This window comes from Pelobates fuscus, chromosome 5, assembly GCF_036172605.1.
Source record: "Pelobates fuscus isolate aPelFus1 chromosome 5, aPelFus1.pri, whole genome shotgun sequence".
NCBI classification, from domain to species: domain Eukaryota; kingdom Metazoa; phylum Chordata; class Amphibia; order Anura; family Pelobatidae; genus Pelobates; species Pelobates fuscus.
In genome coordinates this window covers 366,048,296-366,068,536 of record NC_086321.1, presented here as the reverse complement: position 1 = coordinate 366,068,536, position 20,241 = coordinate 366,048,296, and the positions used below count along the sequence as shown (strand labels likewise).

At 46.4% G+C, this 20,241-nt stretch overlaps 1 protein-coding gene across 1 annotated transcript in view; it reads left to right on the top strand.

Annotated features, from left to right (window-relative positions):
* LOC134612291 (uncharacterized) overlaps positions 1-5,995 on the top strand; it is a 32,015-nt gene extending 26,020 nt beyond the window's left edge. Inside the window, exons 7-9 of the mRNA XM_063456630.1 lie at positions 789-840; positions 1,531-1,788; positions 5,832-5,995. Coding sequence (XP_063312700.1) covers positions 789-840; positions 1,531-1,788; positions 5,832-5,995 — 474 coding nt within the window. The remainder of the gene's footprint in view (positions 1-788; positions 841-1,530; positions 1,789-5,831) is intronic.
* Positions 5,996-20,241: the final 14,246 nt, after the last annotated feature.

Here is a 20,241-nt window from a genome sequence, read left to right as displayed (position 1 = left end):
GTGATGGTTAATGCATGAGCCCGACTGAAGCCGGACAACTCTATCACCCTACGGGGAGCTCACAGGCTACAAACCTGTTGCTGTTACTGTGTGACTTGACCACCCACGGCCTCTTAACATACGGGATACACCTTGTAGTGTGTACTCTGTCTTGCGGGGGTTTTTAATCGAGGAGTGTTTCCCTTTATTTTTTTTTATTTTTTATTTTTTATTTTTTTAAATTGTTTGTAGGGAGACAGGGGCTTCTATAGCGAATAGATTTTGTTTTTGAATCTTACTTTTGATTTTACCCACTACTGTAGAGCAGCATCTATTACAGACCCTTACCTAGCCCTATGCCTGTAGGCCAAAATACTCAAACCTAACGGCAGTGCCAATACAACTTTGTCTTGTATGCCTGAGATAGTTAGGGCAGGCATGCTTCACATTTCGTAGCGGGGAATGCCAGTATAGCTTACTATTTAACTTTCCTGCTCTCTTAGTTAGTGTACTAACTATAAGTACGTTAGTCAGCGATGATCTACAGTTAGAGATTTCTCATGTGGCCATGCTAAATCCGTATTATACTAAGTATAATGTTTCACTTGTGACGGCCGACAGTAACTAGCTGGTAGGCAGACTTCTGTGCGGAGATGTCCTCTAACCCTCATGGGCCACTCTTGCATACAAAATTCTGCTTTCCTAACAATGCCTTACACCTTGGATTGCCTCCAGGGACCTAGACCCCAGAAAGACGAACCAGCGATACAGAGGCACGAAAATATAAAAGCGTATATGTTATGTTTTAGTTTAGGCTTGTTGCCTACCTATGCTACACACGTCTCTTCAATGCAATAACTGGTAATCGACCGGCAAGCTAATATACCTACAACAAGCCTGTCTTACTCACTAGCATGTATATACAAACACAAGCTGAGACGTAAATAGACAAACAAACAACACTCAGAACAGGAATAGATGTTTAAAGATATAAGCTGGGCGATACCATAGTGACTATACATGTTAGGGATACAAACCCAGCGGGCGACATGCTGTAAATAGCTTACTCACTGTCTTATGTATAAATGGCGTGAAAAACGAGACAAGCGAATCTTGCATTTTACTGTTTTCTAATTAATATACATGCATGGGGACTACAACGCGATGCCTCAACCAGTAATGCTAATCTAATTTCAACCATTTATGCTTATAGCTAGTTAACGCATGGTTTACCGTATCGTTATTCTATTCATTTAAAAATGTATGCATACTCAACATGTCAAAACTGTTATAATATGAATATGAAAGTCGAGCCTGCTAACACCGTTGGGGCGAAACAGGCACTGTTGTACCTACCTGAATACCAAAAAAAAAGAATTAAAAAAAAAAGAGACGTTTAGATAGGTCTGTTTGGCTCACAGACTGATAGAGTGTTACTTTAGAAACTGAATAATCCACAAGTGTTTAGCCCTTTATGTAATTTCTTATTAATTCTCGCTGTTTTTTTGTTTGTTTGTTTTTAATACTGACCGTATTCTCTTTTCTAAACAGCTGAGTCTGTGGATTGGGATGCTTTGGAAGAACTCCGCTCCTCCGATGGTACCAAGTATGATGATAACGAGTCCAAAGTATCTCTGTGGACTCCCGATGAGGACTCTGAAATCGAAATAGCTAGTCTTTCCAAAACATATCAGAAAAAAAATTGTGCATCTTCGACTGCTTCTTCACTAAAAGAAAATGACTCACTCAAAGATAAAGATGAGAGTTTACTGAGCAGCAGTAAAGGTGAAGCTTCAACTATAAGTTTTGGTAAAAGGCCAGAACCAGTGGCGGATCCAGGGGGGGGGCAACGGGGCAATTCTCCCCTGCCAGCTAATACAGAGCTGCCTAACTACCCTCCTCCCCCCCCATACACACACTGCCCCATAAGCACTGCCCCTCATACATACACTGCCCCACAAACACTGCCCCCCCATACACACACTGCCCCACAAACACTGCCCCCCATACACACACTGCCCCACAAACACTGCCTCCTCATACACACACTACCCCACAAACACTGCCCCCCCCATACATACACTGCCCCACAAACACTGTCCCTCCATACACACACTGCCCCCCATACACACATGGCCCCACAAACACTGCCCCCCCCATACATACAGTGCCCCATAAACACCGCCTCTCACACACACACTGCACACCCATAGACACATTGCCTCCACACACACATTGCCCCACACACGAGACCCCCCCTGTGGACTCCCGATGAGGACTCTGAAATCGAAATAGCTAGTCTCTCCAAAACATATCAGAAAAAAAATCGTGCATCTTCGACTGCTTCTTCACTAAAAGAAAATGCCTCACTCAAAGATAAAGATGATAGTTTACTGAGCAGCAGTAAAGGTGAAGCTTCAACTATAAGTTTTGGTAAACGGCCAGAACCAGTGGCGGATCCAGGGGGGGAGGGGGGTGGGGGCAACGGGGCAATTCTCCCCTGCCAGCTAATGCAGAGCTGCCTAACTACCCTCCACCCCCCCATACATAGGCGTGCGCAGCCAATTGCATTAGGGTGTGCACCCTAAAGCACAAACACACGGCGCATGTATATATATATATATATATATATATATACATACACACACATACATATACTGATGTGTGTGTGTGTATGTGTGTGTGTGTGAGAGGGTGTTTGTAGTGTGCTATGTGGGTGACGGTACTGGTAGTGTGCTGTATGTGAGGGTGCTGTTGTGTGATATGTGTGTGTGAGGGTGCTGTTTGTGTGAGGGTGCTGTATGTGTTTGTGAGGGTGCTGTTAGTGTGCTGTGTGTTTGTAAGGGTGCTGTGTGTGTGTGTGTGTGTGTGCGTGTGTTTGTGAGGGTGCTCTTAGTGTGCTGTGTGTGTGTGTGAAGATGCTCTGTGTGTGAGGGTGCTGTATGTGTGCTGTGTGTGTGGGTGCTGTATGTGTGTGGGTGCTGTTTGTGTGCTGTGTGTGTGAGGGTGCTGTTTGTGTGCTGTGTATGTGAGGGTGCCGTGTGCGCGCGCTGTTTGTGTTAGGGTGCTGTATGTGTGTAGGTGCTGTGTGTGTGTGTGTGCTGTATGTGTGTGTGGGTGCTGTATGTTTGGAGGGATTGTGAAGGTGGGGCTGCGGGGCTAGAGTTCACTCTCGCGAGATCTGAGCATTGCCGCGGCAAAGCTCAGATCTCGCGAGAGGAACCTGGCGGAGCTTCTGTCTAGAGCTCCCCGGGTCCTCTCCTTCCTCCCTCCATGCTGCTGTGGCTGGTGAGGTACATCGTTGATCTCCCTGCCGGCCCATGGAGGCTAAGAGCAGAGCCGGCACTCAGATAGCGCCAGCTCTGCATGAGCCGACAGGGGAGATCTGGAGATCTCCCCTGCCGGCAGGGGTCAAGTCCTGGGGAATAATATGTGGGATCTCTCCCAAGATTCCCACCCCCTCAAAAAAAAAAATATACACTTGTGTGTGTGTGTATATATATATATATATATATATATATATACGCGTACACACACATACACTCACACACATATATTCACAGACACATACACACAATTACATACACTCACACATACATTCACAGACACACACACACACACACTTACAGGCACACACACACATACATTCACAGACACACACACACTTACAGACACACATATATTCACAGACACATACACACTTACAAACACATACACTCACAGACACACACACATACACTCACAGACATTGACACACACACACACACTCACATACACACATTCACAGACACACACACACATTCACACACACACACATACACTCACACATACAGACACACACACACACACACACACACATACAGACACACACACACTCACAGACACACACACACTTACAGGCACACACACACATACATTCACAGACACACACACTTACAGACGCACACATATATTCACAGACACATACACACTTACAAACACATACACTCACAGACATTGACACACACACACACTCACACTCACACACACACATTCACAGACACACACACATTCACACACACACACACACACACACACACACTCACACATACAGACAGACACACACACACACATACAGACACACACACACACACACACTCACAGACACACACACACATACATTCACAGACACACATTCACAAATTATTATTTTTAATAAAAAAAAAAAAAAAATTGTCCACCCAGCCTCCCTACCTGGAGTGCTGGCATGGACTTGTCCCTGGGGTCCAGTGGGGCGGGCGCCTCTCTCCATATCATCCTTATCATCCTCTCTCTCTATATCAGCCGCGGCGAGGGAGCTGTGAGCTGTGTGCTCTCTGCTCCCTCTCGCCGCGCGGGCTGTCTACAGTAGCTGGGAGCCGGAATATGACGTCATATTCCGGCTCCCAGCATCAGCAAACAGCGCGCGGCGAGAGGGAGCAGAGAGCACACAGCTCACAGCTCCCTCGCCGCGGCTGATATAGAGAGAGAGGATGATAAGGACAGGGGGGACACAGGGGGAGGAAGGGGGGCATTTAGGTGCGCTCAGTGCCTGCAGGAACGGCGTTCCTGCGCAAATAACAGTGCAGGAACGCTGTTCCTGCAGGACAATCCATAGACGTGCCGCGGGGATTAGGGTGTGCCCAGGCACACCCGGCACACCCCGTGCGCACGCCTATGCCCCCATACACACACTGCCCCATAAACACTGCCCCTCATACATACACTGCCCCACAAACACTGCCTCCCCATACACACACTGCCCCACAAACACTGCCCCCCATACACACACTGCCCCACAAACACTGCCTCCTCATACACACACTGCCCCACAAACACTGCCCCCCCCATATATACACTGCCCCACAAACACTGTCCCTCCATACACACACTGCCCCCCATACACACATGGCCCCACAAACACTGCCCCCCCCATACATACAGTGCCCCATAAACACCGCCTCTCACACACACACTGCACACCCATAGACACATTGCCCCCACACACACATTGCCCCACACACAAGACCCCCCCTTACACACTGCCCCACACACACATACAGTGCCCCACACACACATACAGTGCCCCCCATATACACACTGCCCCACACTCACAGTGCTCCCCATACACACACTGCCCCCCCAAATACACACTCTGCCACCCATACACACACTGCCCCACACACACATACAGTGCTCCCCATACACACACTGCCCCCCCATATACACACTCTGCCACCCATACACACATTGCCACACATACACACGTACACTGCCCCATACACACACTGCCCTCCATACACACACACTGCCCCACACACACATACATTGCCCCCCCCACACACATACAGTGCCCCCATACACACACTGCCCCAAACACACATACACTGCAAGCCTCACACACACACTGCAACTCTCACACACACTGCCCCCTCACATACACACTGCCCCCTAACACACACACTGCCGCCCTCACGCACTCACACACATACACACACACACACTTCACCCCTCACACACACTTCACCCCTCACACATATGACTGCTCCTATGCCCTATATCCCAGCAGACCCCAGGTAAGTTGTCAAACTGTTCTTAAACGGTTTGACTACTTACTCTGGGATGGGATCCTGGCACTACTGGCACCATAAACTACTACACTGGGCTGTAGTGGTTATTGTGCCTGGATTATTTCTTTAGATAATCTACAAGTGCCCCTCCTGAGATCCGGCTCTGGATCCGCCACTGGCCAGAACCTGGAAATCACCACAGCACCTGGAGTAGCAAAGAGCAATATACGTGCACTGAATCCAAGGCTATATTTCCTAATATAGATCGACTTAATAAACATCAGCAGGAACATTCTAATGGGATGCCTCTGGAATGTGTAGAGTGCAGAACGTGTTTTATTTCTATGTCAAAATTTCTCAAACATCAGAGGACACACAATGACCAAAAGCGTTATACCTGCGACATATGTGGGATACAGAACGAATAAAAGTCTCAGTTTGTTATACACATGCGAGCACATACTGGCGAAAAAACATTTCAGTGTAACGTATGCGGCGTGTCTTTCGGCCATAAATGTAGTCTTGTTGTCCATCAAAAGAAACACACCGGCGAAAAGCCTTATAGATGCAAAAAAGGCAAGGACTCACAGAAAGGGACACCATTGTAAAGATTGTGTAAAAAGCTTTACTTATAAATCAGCATATGTTAACCCCTTAAGGACACATGACATGTGTGACATGTCATGATTCCCTTTTATTCCAGAAGTTTGGTCCTTAAGGGGTTAAACACCGAAAGAGGCATAATGAATAAAGACTACTTGTTTAGTGGGACAAACTTACATAAAAAAAATTGATATATGTATTCCTTAACACAAATGTTTTGGTTTGAACCTGCCCATTGTTTTAAAGGGACACTATAGTCACCAAAACAACTTTAGCTTTAATGAAGCAGTTTTGGTGTATAGATCATGCCTCTGAAGTTTCACTGCTCAATTCTCTGCCATTTAGGAGTTAAATCACTTTTGTTTCTGTTTATGCAGCCCTAGCCACATATGGCTGTGACTGGTACAGCCTTTCATTTTCAATCAGATGTTAACATGATTTAGAAATGTTTATCTCATCTTTTAATTGAACTTTAATCACATTCTGAAAACTTCTGCAAAGTCTAGCAAGGAATTGATAATTGATTGGCAGGAGATAAATACTAAATTAAACAAATAGTGCAATGAAGAAAGGATAAACATTAGATGACTCTTTACAGGAAGTGCTCAGGAAGGCTGTGTAAGTCACATGCAGGAAGGTGTGACTAGGGCTGCATAAACAAAGTGATTTAACTCCTAAATGGCAGAGAATTGAGCAGCGAGACTGCAGGTGCATGATCTATGCACCTAAACTGCTTCATTAAGCTAAACTTGTTTTTGCTACTATCGTGTCCCTTTATGGTATCTTGTTCCAAGGTAAAATTTTGTTTGTTAGACTACTTTTTATACTTTTACAGTATTTTCTATTTCTATCTATCATCTTATTCAATGGAAGGAACAAGTTTTGTTTTTTAATTGTTTTTTTAGAAGACGCATGCAGATTTTGGAGATTGTCATCACTGTTCAGTATTAGAGGTTACTTTTGAAAGGTAACTTTAGTTTAACGCTGCCAACTGTGGTGACCTGATTACCCAGAAACACTTCTTATACATATCAGCACTTATCTTGATGTTTATATCTCCTTATCGTGTATAAATCTTGTTTTGTTTTTTTAATTGACGCAATTTTTTAACATCCAAATGTCCAATTTTTGTAGAATCAATGCAAATACTGTAGGTTATATAGGGCAAAGGACATTTTATCGTAATCTAGAATTTCATGCTGAGATTCAAATCAAACCTGGATGAGTCTGTCATTTTTATTCAGTACATTGTCTAGAATTAAAACGCGTTTTTAGACCTGGCCTGCTGCTGCTGATTTTTTTCCTGCCTCTGTTCCTTGTCTAGAAAGAATAAATGTGATACCTCAATCATTTTCGGGGTCACTGTTTTAATCATTGCACAAAGCTGGTTTCCATTTGAAACTGGAATCAGGAAGGATACAGTAACCGATTCTCAATAGCAATCATCTGATTGTAAGAATTCAAGCAGCATTAACCTACACGTACTTTCCACCATAGATGTTATAAGACCCATGAGGATTGAGCAACCTTTCAACCAGCACATTTATTGTGATCATAGTTCCATCAAAGCTGGGGGTGTACACATGCACTAACACTTATCGATACTATCTATATCTAAAGGTTTCCATCTGCTTGTGGGAAAATATACACTGTAATACAGAGGCAGAAATAAATTTTATCACCCATTTTAAAAGAGCGCTTTAAGCACCACTGCAGCACACTGTAGTTAAACAATTTTACAAAAGTTTGACAAGTTATGAGTCTGACAGCCTCATGCCCTGCTTGTGCAGGAGAATCCTGTTGGATCGATTACACGACTTAAGGCCATGCTTATTGACTGAGAGCGTCAGACGAGCGTCTTGTATTAAGTTTAACCATGTTTATCTGAAAAAAAAGACATTGGGCTTCTCCTGCAGGGAAAGACCAATTGTGGCGTGGGCACCCAGGAGTCCCTGTAAGATTTCGATGCAATTTGACAAATTGCACTGGGACAGCGTCAGGCTACTCCTGGCACCATAACCACTGCAGCCGGCTTTTTTAGTTGTTTTGTTACTTTGAGTTTTCCTTTAATAGATTAGTATATGTTGTGTTTGTTGTGACTGTCTTTTTAAAGGGCAACTGCCATCAAATTTTCAATTTGAGTTTTTGGAGACAATATAACATTTTATCTGCCATATTGGGTCAGATTCTACTATTATCTGAGCAACTGCTGCTCAGTTTAACTTACCTGCTGTTAGGATGAGCAGCCGTTTGTAGGTTTCAAATCATAATAATAGTTTCAGACTCCAGTTCGGATTCATCGCCTTCTGGGAATTTATTTTGAGATATTCCTGCATCCTCATAGGTCTGTTTAGTTAGACGACAAGGTATTCACTAGTGTGAATAATCAGGAAATTAATGTAAATTTAACATTTTCGTTCAAAGTAGCTTAAAGGAACACTGTAGCGTTAGGAAATATGTATTCCTAACGCTAGTGAGCCCAAGTCACCTAAACGAATTCCCGAACTTCTGAAATGCATAAAATTATTATATTGGGTACAAAATGAACATTTATACTGCTATAATAACTAGGTGTTCACAGGGATAGTCATGGTATTTCTTCAAAAACATAACATGTTGACCCAAACTCTCACCAAAGTACCCGTAGAATTCTAAGCATGGTATATGCAGGACAAATGAAGCTACATGTGGGTTTGCATGGCATACTTTGGCATACTTTTGGCATGAATGGCAGTGCCTATTGCAGCAAAAGAGAATTCAGCTACCTCCTGGTCACCGGCTGCCATGAGGATTTTCTTTTTTTTTTTTCTTCCTTCCTCCAATGCATTATCTACTTGGCGGTTTAAAGGGACACTCCACTGCCCAAATGCAAAATGAATTTAAAAAATCACTGTTTAATAGATATAGCCCAAAGCGAAAGCTTGCATGAATTTAATTATGCATTTTTGCATTGGAGTTATAGCTAAAAACAGCTTGCAAAAACTGCAGAACTCTTGTCTGCTGCCGTTGCAAGACCTCCCCTTCAAACCCCGCCCAGACTTTCTGTGTATGTCCAATCACAGAATTCCCAATACAACTCAATGAGTTGTCTTTGCAAGGCAGGTGCTTTAGGCAATTGCTGCCTCTTGAGTTCAGTGCAAATAAGCTAACCAAACCAGGAAGTAACAGGACCTGGTGTCTGTTTGAAAAGCCAGGGGGGTGTAACAAGTGTAATTTATAAAAGTGTCACACTCTTCACACATAAATCTTTTCAGCAAGCTAAAGTGCTTTTGGGGTCTGGAGTGTCCCTTTAATAAATATTTTGACTTATTCCCAGCTTGGCCTTTTACTTTAACTCTTTATATTTATGGAATATCATCTTTCTTTATGATTTTTTTTACACTACATTAATCCATTAATTGTAGATTATGGTAACGTAGTGTACCTATAATCTTAATTTTAATAATGACAGGAGGCGAGTATTTTGCATAACTTTCTTTGCTTTATGCCTCCAGTAGCAGAAGTCAATCGATAGATTTTAACCAATCAGTAACAGGTATCACATCCATATATAAAGCCCTGACAGACACCTCTTTCTTTGATGCAAAAACAGTCTAATACGTCAGGGAATTCTAACAAAGTTCTGAATAACATGTAGAACCATGGGCGTTCGCAGGGGGGAAATTGCCCCCCCCCCTGGATTTTTCAGCTTGTTCTGCTATTTTTGTGTGAGATTGAAAATACAGTGCAATACCGGCGCCAGCCTGTAGGTGGCGCTGTGTATGGAGAGACAGAAATAGGAAGCTACATGTTATCCCTGCTTCTCTCTGCTGACTGAAACCGCAGGGGAGCAGCACATGCAGCCAGGAACTCCCAGTCTTCAGAACAGGTAAGTGAGGGATGGGGGGCAGCCTACAGCAGATCAGGAAAGTGAGGAATGGGGGCAGGCTATAGATCAGGGAAGTGAGGCATGGGGGTCAGCCTATAGATCAGGGAAGTGAGGCATGGGAGGGCAGCCTATAGATCAGGGAAGTGAGGCATGGTGGGGCAGCCTATAGGTCAGGGAAGGGAGGCATGGGGGGCAGCCTATAGGTCAGGGAAGTGAGGCATGGGGGGGCAGCCTATAGAACAGGCAAGTGAGGGATGGGGGCAGCCTATAGATCAGGGAAGTGAGGCATGGGGGCAGCCTATAGATCAGGGAAGTGAGGCATGGGGGGCAGCCTATAGATCAGGGAAGTGAGGCATTGGGGGGGCAGCCTATAAATCAGGGAAGTGAGGCATGGGGGGCAGCCTATAGATCAGGGAAGTGAGGCATGGGGGCAGCCTATAGATCAGGGAAGTGAGGCACAGGGGGCAGCCTACAGATCAGGGAAGTGAGGGAGGGGAGAGACAGCATATAGATTGTAAGTGAGAGATCAGCCTCCAGATCAGATAATTTAGAGATGGGGGAACCACCTACAGATCAGGTAAGTAAGGGATGGGAGGACAGCCTATAGATCAGGTAAGTGAGGAATTGGGGGATCCACCTACAGGTCAGGTAAGTTAGAGATGGAGGATCCACCTACAGATCAGGTAAGTTAGAGATGGTGGGATCCATCTACAAATCAGGTAAGTGAAGGATGGGGGGAGACAGCCTATAGATCAGGTAAGTGAGGATGGGGAGGCAGCCTATAGATCAGGTAAGTGAGGGATGGGGAGGCAGCCTATAGATCAGGTAAGTGAGGGATGGGGAGGCAGCCTATAGAGCAGGTAAGTGAGGGATGGGGAGGCAGCCTATAGATCAGGTAAGTGAGGCATGGGGGGCAGCCTATAGATCAGAGAAGTGAGGCATGGGGGGCAGCCGATAGATCAGGGAAGTGAGGCTTGGAGGCCAGCCTATAGATCAGGGAAGTGAGGCATGGGGGGCAGCCTATAGATCAGGGAAGTGAGGCACGGGGGGCAGCCTACAGATCAGGGAAGTGAAGGAGGGGAGAGACAGCATATAGATCGTAAGTGAGAGATGTGGGAACCACCTACAGATCAGGTAAGTGAGGTATCGGGGGGGGGACAGCCAATAGATCAGGTAAGTGAGGGATGGGGGATCCACCTACAGGTCAGGTAAGTTAGAGATGGCGGATCCACCTTTAGATCAGGTAAGTTAGAGATGGTGGGATCCATCTACAGATCAGGTAAGTGAAGGATGGGGGGGTGGGGGAGACAGCCTATAGATCAGGTAAGTGAAGGATGGGGGTGGGGGAGACAGCCTATAGATCAGGTAAGTGAGGGATGTGGAGGCAGCCTATAGATCAGGTAAGTGAGGGATGGGGAGGCAGCCTATAAATCAGGTAAGTGAGGGATGGGGTAGACAGCCTACAGGAAGGGTCAGCAAGAAGCAGGAAGGTAAAGTAAGAGAAGGAGCAGAAAGGAGAAGGAACATAAATGAGCAGGAAGGAGCAGCAAGGAGCAGGAAGGGTCTGCAAGGAGAAGGAAGGGTCTGCAATGAGCAGAAAGGTAGATTAGGAGTACAAAGGTAACGGAGCAGAAAGAATCAGAAGGAGCACAAAGGTAAAGTAGGATAAGGAGCAGAAAAGGTAATGAGCAGAAAGAATCAGAAGGAGCACAACGGTAAAGTAGGAGAAGGAGCAGAAGAGGGTAGCAAGGAGCAGAAAGGAACAGCAAGAAGCACAAAGGTAAATTAGGAGATGGAGCAGAAAGGGCCTGCAAGGAGCAGAAAGGGATCAGAAAGAGAAAGGAGTAGAAGGACGCAAAATAAGCAGAAAATAGCAGAAAGGTAAAGGAGCAAAGGAGCTCAGAAGAAAAAGAACACTGTGTCAAATGAAGGAGAATAAAAGGAGATTGGAGCAGTTAGGAAAAGTGAAGTGAACCCTCCACTTTATTCTGGACACCACATCATAAGGCTTTGGTACCTTGGCCTGGCAGGGAAACTTTGGACCTTCTCATCTCCCCAGGTAAAACAAAATGTGTTAATGTGTTCACTTTTATTTACCGAGTGTCAGGAAGCACAGAGTGCCGCTGGGTAGGGATGTCGCTGATTGGCTAGAGCGGTCAGCTGGCACTCTAAGCCAATCAGTAGCTCCCCATTCATAAAAACGTAAATTATTTTTATGAACCGGGAACTAGCGATTGGCTTAGAGCGTCAACTGACCATTCTAGCCAATCTGCAGCAGCCATGCCTGACGTCAATCTACACTTCCTGACACTCCGTTTCAGAACCTGAATACCACTGAGTGACCTGGAGCTGGAGGAAGCCTTTGGGGTTAAACCATTTGAGAGCAGTTTAACTCCTTAAAGGAAGGAGAGCACCCAACATTTTCATTTAGATGAAGTTGTTATGTTGACCAGAATGTTCATTTAATTTGCTTAAAGGAACACTATAAAATGCTATTCACCTGGCTTTATGTGATAATGACTATGCCCCTTCCCTTTCATGACACTGTCAAAAAGGAGTCAAACATGGATGTCATTACAATTATTTTTAATGCTGTGGTATGAACGAGAAAGATGCGTGTGTGGTTTGAATAAAATAAAATATCCGGAAAGTGTCTTCCTGTGTCCAATCCGCCACATGTAAAATATCCACCGTGAAGGCCCGAGAAGCGTCCGCACCTCGTACCGAATGTGCACCAAAACACGTCTCCACCCCCGCTAGAGATATCAGCCAACTAACCCATCTAGACAGAGTGGTCATGGTAACTGGTTTGTAGGGTTTGGTAAACAGACCAGAAGTTGCTCTGCCCTGAATGTGACGATCTAAGGGGGTCGTGATCTCCACGTAACAAAATAATTATCTCACTACACAAAGATGGGGAACCATCAGAAAAAAGGGATATGATACGGACGCGGTGTCCGTTTTTGTTATGCGAGACACCGCAAAGGTCACTCCTTCCGGTGATACCAAAAAAAATTCCACGTCGAACACCCCAGCGTCTGATACCTGACGAAAAGACACTAGTCATAAAAGTAACATGACTTTGGCCGACAGCTGCCGGAGAGACAGCTCCGTGTTATCTGGCCAGTCCCGAAGGAACCAAAGAACCAAATCAACATCCCACAAACTGTTATACTTTGGCGCAGGGGGTCTGGACAGTTTGATACCCCAAAGTAGGCGGCATATCAAAGGATCCTGACCGCCTGGAGTGCCGTGAATCGGAACATGTGTCTCCAAAATCGCGGAACGTATCACGTTAATAGGACGGTATAATCGGCCCGTAATGAAAAGATGTGATAAAAAATTCAGCACCGTGGACATAGAGGCAGTAAAGGGATCGCAGTTCCTTCCCATACACCAGCGACTCCAGGTGTTCCGTGCGGATATGTAACTCCGTCAAGTACCAGGTGCCCATGAGTCCCATAATAGGGCTCTAGTCTGCGCTAGTCCCTCGATGTTCCAGGCTCCCCTGAAAGACTCCAAGCCACCAACTCCAGACGCTCCTGCATTATCAGCAGATGAGGTTCCGCTTTCGGGTCGGTCAGAAGGAAGGGGAACGCTGGAAGGAGCAGCAGGTGACCCTGAGTCAGAGCCAACATATCTGGGAACCATGCTTGACTCCTCCATAACGGTGTGATGAGTACCATCGAGGTCTTTGATACTCTGATCCGATGCAGTACCCTCGGCACCATTGAGAATGGTGGGAACGCAAACGCTCTCTTTGGGGCCATGGTTGTAGGAACGCGAAAAGATCTATGAGTAGCGGGCCCCTGTGCACTCTCACCATAGAGAATATCAAGGTGTCAAGACCTCAGTCGCTGCCATCCCGCCAGTGTCGGGAGAACCTGTCCGCCGCTATCTTTGATGTGGGAAAGCGTAATACACACGAGGTGGAATCTATTTAGAAGCTGAGAAACTGAATCACTCGGGACAGGGCCAGAGCCGACTTCTCTCTGTTCACTACGACACCCAACAATTCCAGAAACTGTATTATAAATCTCATCTGTGACTGCAGTCTGGAATTGGATTCTCAAAAAATCAGCAAGTCGTCCAGGTATATGAGACAGCGGATACCCCTTGCACTCAAGTGTGCCATGTCCGGCTTCAGAAGCTTCGTGAAACACCATGGGGCCGAGCTGAGGCAGAACGGTAGACACGTGAACTGGCAAGGTCGATCCTTCCAAGTGAACCGAAGGAAGGAGCGACCTACGTGTGCCATGCATACTTCAAATCCAACCATGTGAACCAGTCGTTTTTGAGGAGTAGATCCCGTAAGAGATGGATACCTTCCATCTTGAAATGCCGGTACGCCACGGAATCCATTGAGTTGGTGCAGGTTGATGACTGGACGATAGTCTCCCGTCTTTTTTCTTACTACAAAAATGTTGCTGAAATAGCCCTGATCATCTGGAATGAACTCCACGGCTCCTATGGCGAACAGGGCTCGAATCTCCTTGTCTATGAGCGATATGTGGGCTTTCGCTGCCCGAAGTGGGGTTAGTAGTACGACCTGTTCTGGTTTATTGGTGAACTCTATCATGTACCCCTTTATCATTTGGAGGACTCAGGCGTCCGTGGAGATGGCTTCCCAGTTCTGTGGAAAGAGAGATAACCTGCCTGCGGTTAAACCTGACTGACAAAGTAGTGGGGGAGGCATGCTCACCTGAATTGAATCATCCACAACCTCTGCCTCTAGCGCCCCTTGTGCAGACGGATCCCCTTGCGAAGGTGGCTCTTGAGGATGGGAAGAAGGGTTGAGGTGTGGGTTGATATCTGCGACCCGAGGACCAGAAGCAGCTGGTGGCCCGACCCCTCTGCCGACCAGCCCTGCCGAATACCCCCCAGCTCAGTGTAGGGTTGCGGAAGACTTGCCTGGTGGAAACTTGTGCCTTGTTCAGGCTGGTATACAGGCCCATGTGTTTCTTGAGCTCTTCGATAAATGGCTCTCCAAACAATAGCCCGTCTGCCAGAGGGCCTAGTTCTTTCTTCCCCAACTGTAATAGTTTGGAATCCATTTTTAACAGGGCTGCTTTGCACCGTTCCGTGCACATGGCTGCATTTGCGTTTCCCAGCATACATATTGCCCTTTGCACCCATTCCCTCACATCATGAGCTTCTAGAGGTGAGTCTTGAGTGAGGGCCAGGTCCGCAAAATATAATATTTTTGCATGGGGACCGATTATGTCCAGCATTTTATCCAGAACCGCTTTAAGCCCTTTTCCTATGCCTTTTCGTTGATCCCGGCCTGATTGGGACATAAATACCACCACCATGATATCGAACTCTGGGGTGAGGGCTATCTTGTTCATTAATAGAGGGTGTGGGTATTCCGCCCTGAGCTTGGCTTGAACTTCCTTTTCCATAGGCCTCCTGAGCCAGAAGTGGACAAATTGTGCCAGGTGATCCGGTAAATCCCATTGGGATTACCTTGGATGTCGGATGGTGCGTGGATCGAACATGAGAGTGCCCAGTGTGTCAAAGAAGACACTATCCTCACACAAATCGTTATTTGCCCTTTCTTGCTAGGGCGCCCCGCACGTTCTCTGCCCTGAGTGTAGCTCTCTTCCTCTTGGGGCAGGTCCTGCCACTCTTCCTATTCAAATGGAGACTCTTCTGCTCTCCATTCGTCCATGGTCTCCAAGGAAGGGGGAGGGATGGAGTCCTCGTCCCCTGATGATGGAGCCTGAGATGGTCAGGACATTCCGAATGACGGCTTCGCTTAAGTGGGGCGTTCCCTCTCCCTTTCGTGGGCGCCGTGGTGGAACCCTTCTAATGACGTTTACATGATAAGGTGTCCGACCTAATGTTGTCGGTGTCTCTGGCTTCCATTGGTGGTGGGGCTGCCGCACCCGCCATGTCAGATGTTTTTTTTTTACAGCATTTTGGCAAGGGCTTTTTCCACCGCAGCTGCATTAAACATTGACTTAGGTTACACTCTTTTGGTCTATGGGAGACAGAACAGGTGTCAGGTACCGTAGTACACTTGTTGCCGCACAGTGAGCCTCCACGTACAACTAGGGGTCACCCAGAATTGTCAGTCAATCAGTACCACTTAGTAAAATCCGAGGAGTGGTCTGAGGAGGGGGTCACCCTCAATAAGACCGGGATGAGCGGTCATAAATCCCGGGACATAGCCCGTGTATGGGAGGCGTGGCAACCTCAATATATATAATCCAAGCGGGTCATCCTTATATGGAAAAGTACTGTGGAGTTTCGACAGCACTGTGAGCTCTCCTTCCCAGCTACGTAGGGATCACCCCAGTAGTAGCATGGAGGTGCCGAAATACATGCATCTTATGCACCCTGGTCCGTACACAGTGACAGAGCGTACTCTGTGGGTAGAAGCCCTTAGTAGGGCGCGGGGGGTCACCCTGTCGGAAAGGGGAGTCACCCCTATATATGTATGCCACTAGCACCGATGTAAGACTCGCTTGGGGGTCACCCAGCGTAGGGGGGTCACCCTTGTATATGTATGTCACTTAGGACAGGTGCCAGACTCACTTGGGGGTCACCCAGCGTAGGGGGGGTCACTCCTTATATGTATGTCACTTAAGACAGGTGCCAGGCTCGCTTGGGGGTCACCCAGCGTAGGGGGATCACCCCTGTTATATACTCAGTTATGTGCATCCACCACTGGATCCTGATTAACGTATCCCTAGGGAGAGGGAGTATATCCATGTAGTTGGAAATTCCAGTGGGAGTGGGAGGCCTGGACACTAGTTAACAGCTCGTAACCTACCATCCTGAAGGTAGACTGAGTATGAATACTATGTGCACACATCAGGTAAGCAGTTGATTTACATTCATGCACAGAAGCTGTGTGGAGAACTATGTACACAGTAGAGAGTTAACAGTAGGTTATACATAAATAGCTGCAGAAAACTATGCTAGTTCGTGGGAATCGCGAACTGGCGGGAAAAAAATAGCCGTCGTGAATCTCGCGGTACCGTAAAGCAGGAAGAAGGGGAAAAGGGGATGAATACCAAACAATAAATGTTTAAATAATTGTTTAAATAAAGTGACAATTGAATTTATCAATAAAAGACAGTTTGGATCAAATTACTCTGCCCTGTGCCTTGGCTGGAGCCAGGGCCGCCACCAGAAATTTTGGGGCCCCTAACTCAGCTCAGGGTCTGGGCCCCCTGGGGCCCGCCTCCAATCCCGCCCACAGGGTCCGCCTCCAAATCCCGTCCACAGGAATACACACACACAGACACAAACACACACACTGATACAAAAGGACACAGATACACACACACAGATACATACTAACAGACACACATACTGAAACAGACATACACGCATATAGGCATACATACTAACACACACATACTGAGACATACACACATATACAGACACACAGGCTTACACAGTGACAGACAGACACATACTAACATACATACAGACACACATGCACGAGGACATACAGACACATACATACATACACACTGACATACATACAGACACCAACATACATACACACACACAGACATACATTCATAATGACATACAGACATACATACATTCATACTGGCATACATACATATATACATACAGACAGACATACATGCATACAGACACTGACATCCATACATTCATAATTGCATACAGACATACATTCATACTGGCATACATGCATATATACAGACATACTGACAGACAGGGCCGGACTGGCCCACCGGGATACCGGAAAATTTCCCGGTGGGCCGTCGGCACCTGGGGCCGGGGTGACCTGCGGCCGCAGGGAGAACTTGATTGGCGGCCGCAGGGGAAGCTCTTCTGGGCCGGCGGCCGCTGGGGGAGCAGGCTGTTCTGGGGGAGCAGGCTGTTCTGTCTCTGCTCCCCCTCCCTCGCGGGCTAGAAAGAGACCGGAGCCGGAATATGACGTCATATTCCGGCTCCGGTCTCATTAAGCTGCGCGCGAGGGAGGGGGAGCAGAGACAGAACAACCTGCTCCCCCAGAACAGCCTGCTCCCCCAGCGGCCGCCGGCCCAGAAGAGCTTCCCCTGCGGCCGCCAGCATAGCGATCAGTCTGCCCACCCACAGGTACCAAAAAGTATGTATGTCAGTGTGTGTGTGTGTGTGTGTGTGTCTGTCATGCTGTGTGTGTGTGTGTGTCATGCTGTGTGTGTCTGCCTGTGTCATGCTGTGTGTCTGTCTGTGTGTGTGTGTGTCTGTCTGTGTCGTCTGTGTCACGGTGTGTCTGTATCATGGTGTGTGTGTCTGTGTCATGCTTTGTCTGTCTGTGTCATGCTTTGTCTGTCTGTGTCATGCTGTGTCTGTCTGTGTCATGCTGTGTGTGTGTGTGTCTGTTTGTGTCACAGTGTGTCTGTGTCATGGTGTGTGTCTGTGTCATGCTGTGTGTGTGTCTGTGTCATGCTGTGTGTGTGTGTCTGTGTCATGCTGCATGTGTGTGTGTGTCTGTGTCATGCTGTGTGTGTGTGTCTGTGTCATGCGGTGTGTGTGTCTGTGTCATGCGGTGTGTCTGTCTGTGTCATGCGGTGTGTCTGTCTGTGTCATGCGGTGTGTCTGTCTGTGTCATGCTGTGTGTCTGTCTGTCTGTCATGCTGTGTGTCTGTCTGTGTCATGCGGTGTGTGTGTCTGTCTGTGTCATGCGGTGTGTCTGTCTGTGTCATGCTGTGTGTGTGTGTGTGTCTGTCTGTGTCATGCTGTGTGTCTGTATCATGCTGTGTGTCTGTATCATGCTGTGTGTCTGTATCATGGTGTGTGTCTGTCATGGTGTGTGTGTCTGTCATGGTGTGTGTGTGTGTCATGGTGTGTGTGTCTGTCATGGTGTGTGTGTGTGTGTGTCTGTCATGGTGTGTGTGTGTGTGTGTGTGTGTCTGTCATGGTGTGTGTGTGTGTGTCTGTCATGGTGTGTGTGTGTGTGTCTGTCATGGTGTGTGTGTGTGTGTGTCAGTGTGTGTTTTTAAAAATAATGTTTTACTCACCTTTTTTTTTTCCAACGTCGTGCTGGTCTCTGCCTCTATGACTGAGATCATCAAGCTTGATGATCTCAGCCAATCCGCACCGACACAGGAAGCGCCTCTAGTGACCGTCTGAGTGTCTGTCACTAGAGGTGTCACTAGGAAGCAATGTAAACACTGCCTTTTCTCTGCAAAGTCAGTGTTTACATTCAAAAGCCTGCAGGGACAGGCTATAGACACCAGAAACACTACATTAAGCTGTGTGTGTGTGCGCCTGCTAGTGAGCTTGCTTGCTTGTGTGTGTGTGTGTGTGTGTGTGTGCCTGCTAGTGAGTGAGCTTGGGTTTTTATGTCAATGAGCTTATGTATATTAGTGAAATTGTTTGTCTATGAGGCTGTGTATCAATGAGCTTGTGTGTGTCAGTGAGATTGTCTGTGTCTGCATGTGAGTATGCTTACTGTATAATTAAATGTTTTACTCTGAAAGGACCAATATATTATATTAGAAAAAGCAATACATATATATATATATATATACACACATATATATAACATAACTCTATTATCTGGGGTGGCAAGACATAGCCTTACATATTACCTGCGACATATATGGCGCAATGACTTATGGGGCTGGCATAGATTATTTTTTCCTGCTGCTGCTTTGTATCCCCAGTCCGGCCCTGCTGACAGATATACATACATACATACATTCATACATACTGACATACATGCATACTGACATCCATACACACATACGTTCATAATGACATGCAGACATACATTCATACTGACATACTGACATACAGACATACAGACATACATACATAATGACATACAGACATACATTGATACTGGCATACATACATACAGACATGCATTCATAATGACATACAGACATACATACATACTGACAGACATACAGACATATATACATACGTAGACACTGACAGACATGCATACAGAGGTACTGACATACAGACATACATTGATACTGGCATACATACATACATACAGACATACATTCATACATACATACAGACATACATTGATACATACATACAGACATACATACAGACATACAGATAAAATTTGCACTCTAGTGATTGTACTTGTTTTTGTTTTATGATTTTCCCAGTTACATCTCTAGATGGTGCTAAATTGTAAGTCAATGCATAGTCTGCTTGGAGGGGGCGAGGCAGGGCTGGGTTAGGGAACACATAAATCCAGTTTCATTTCGC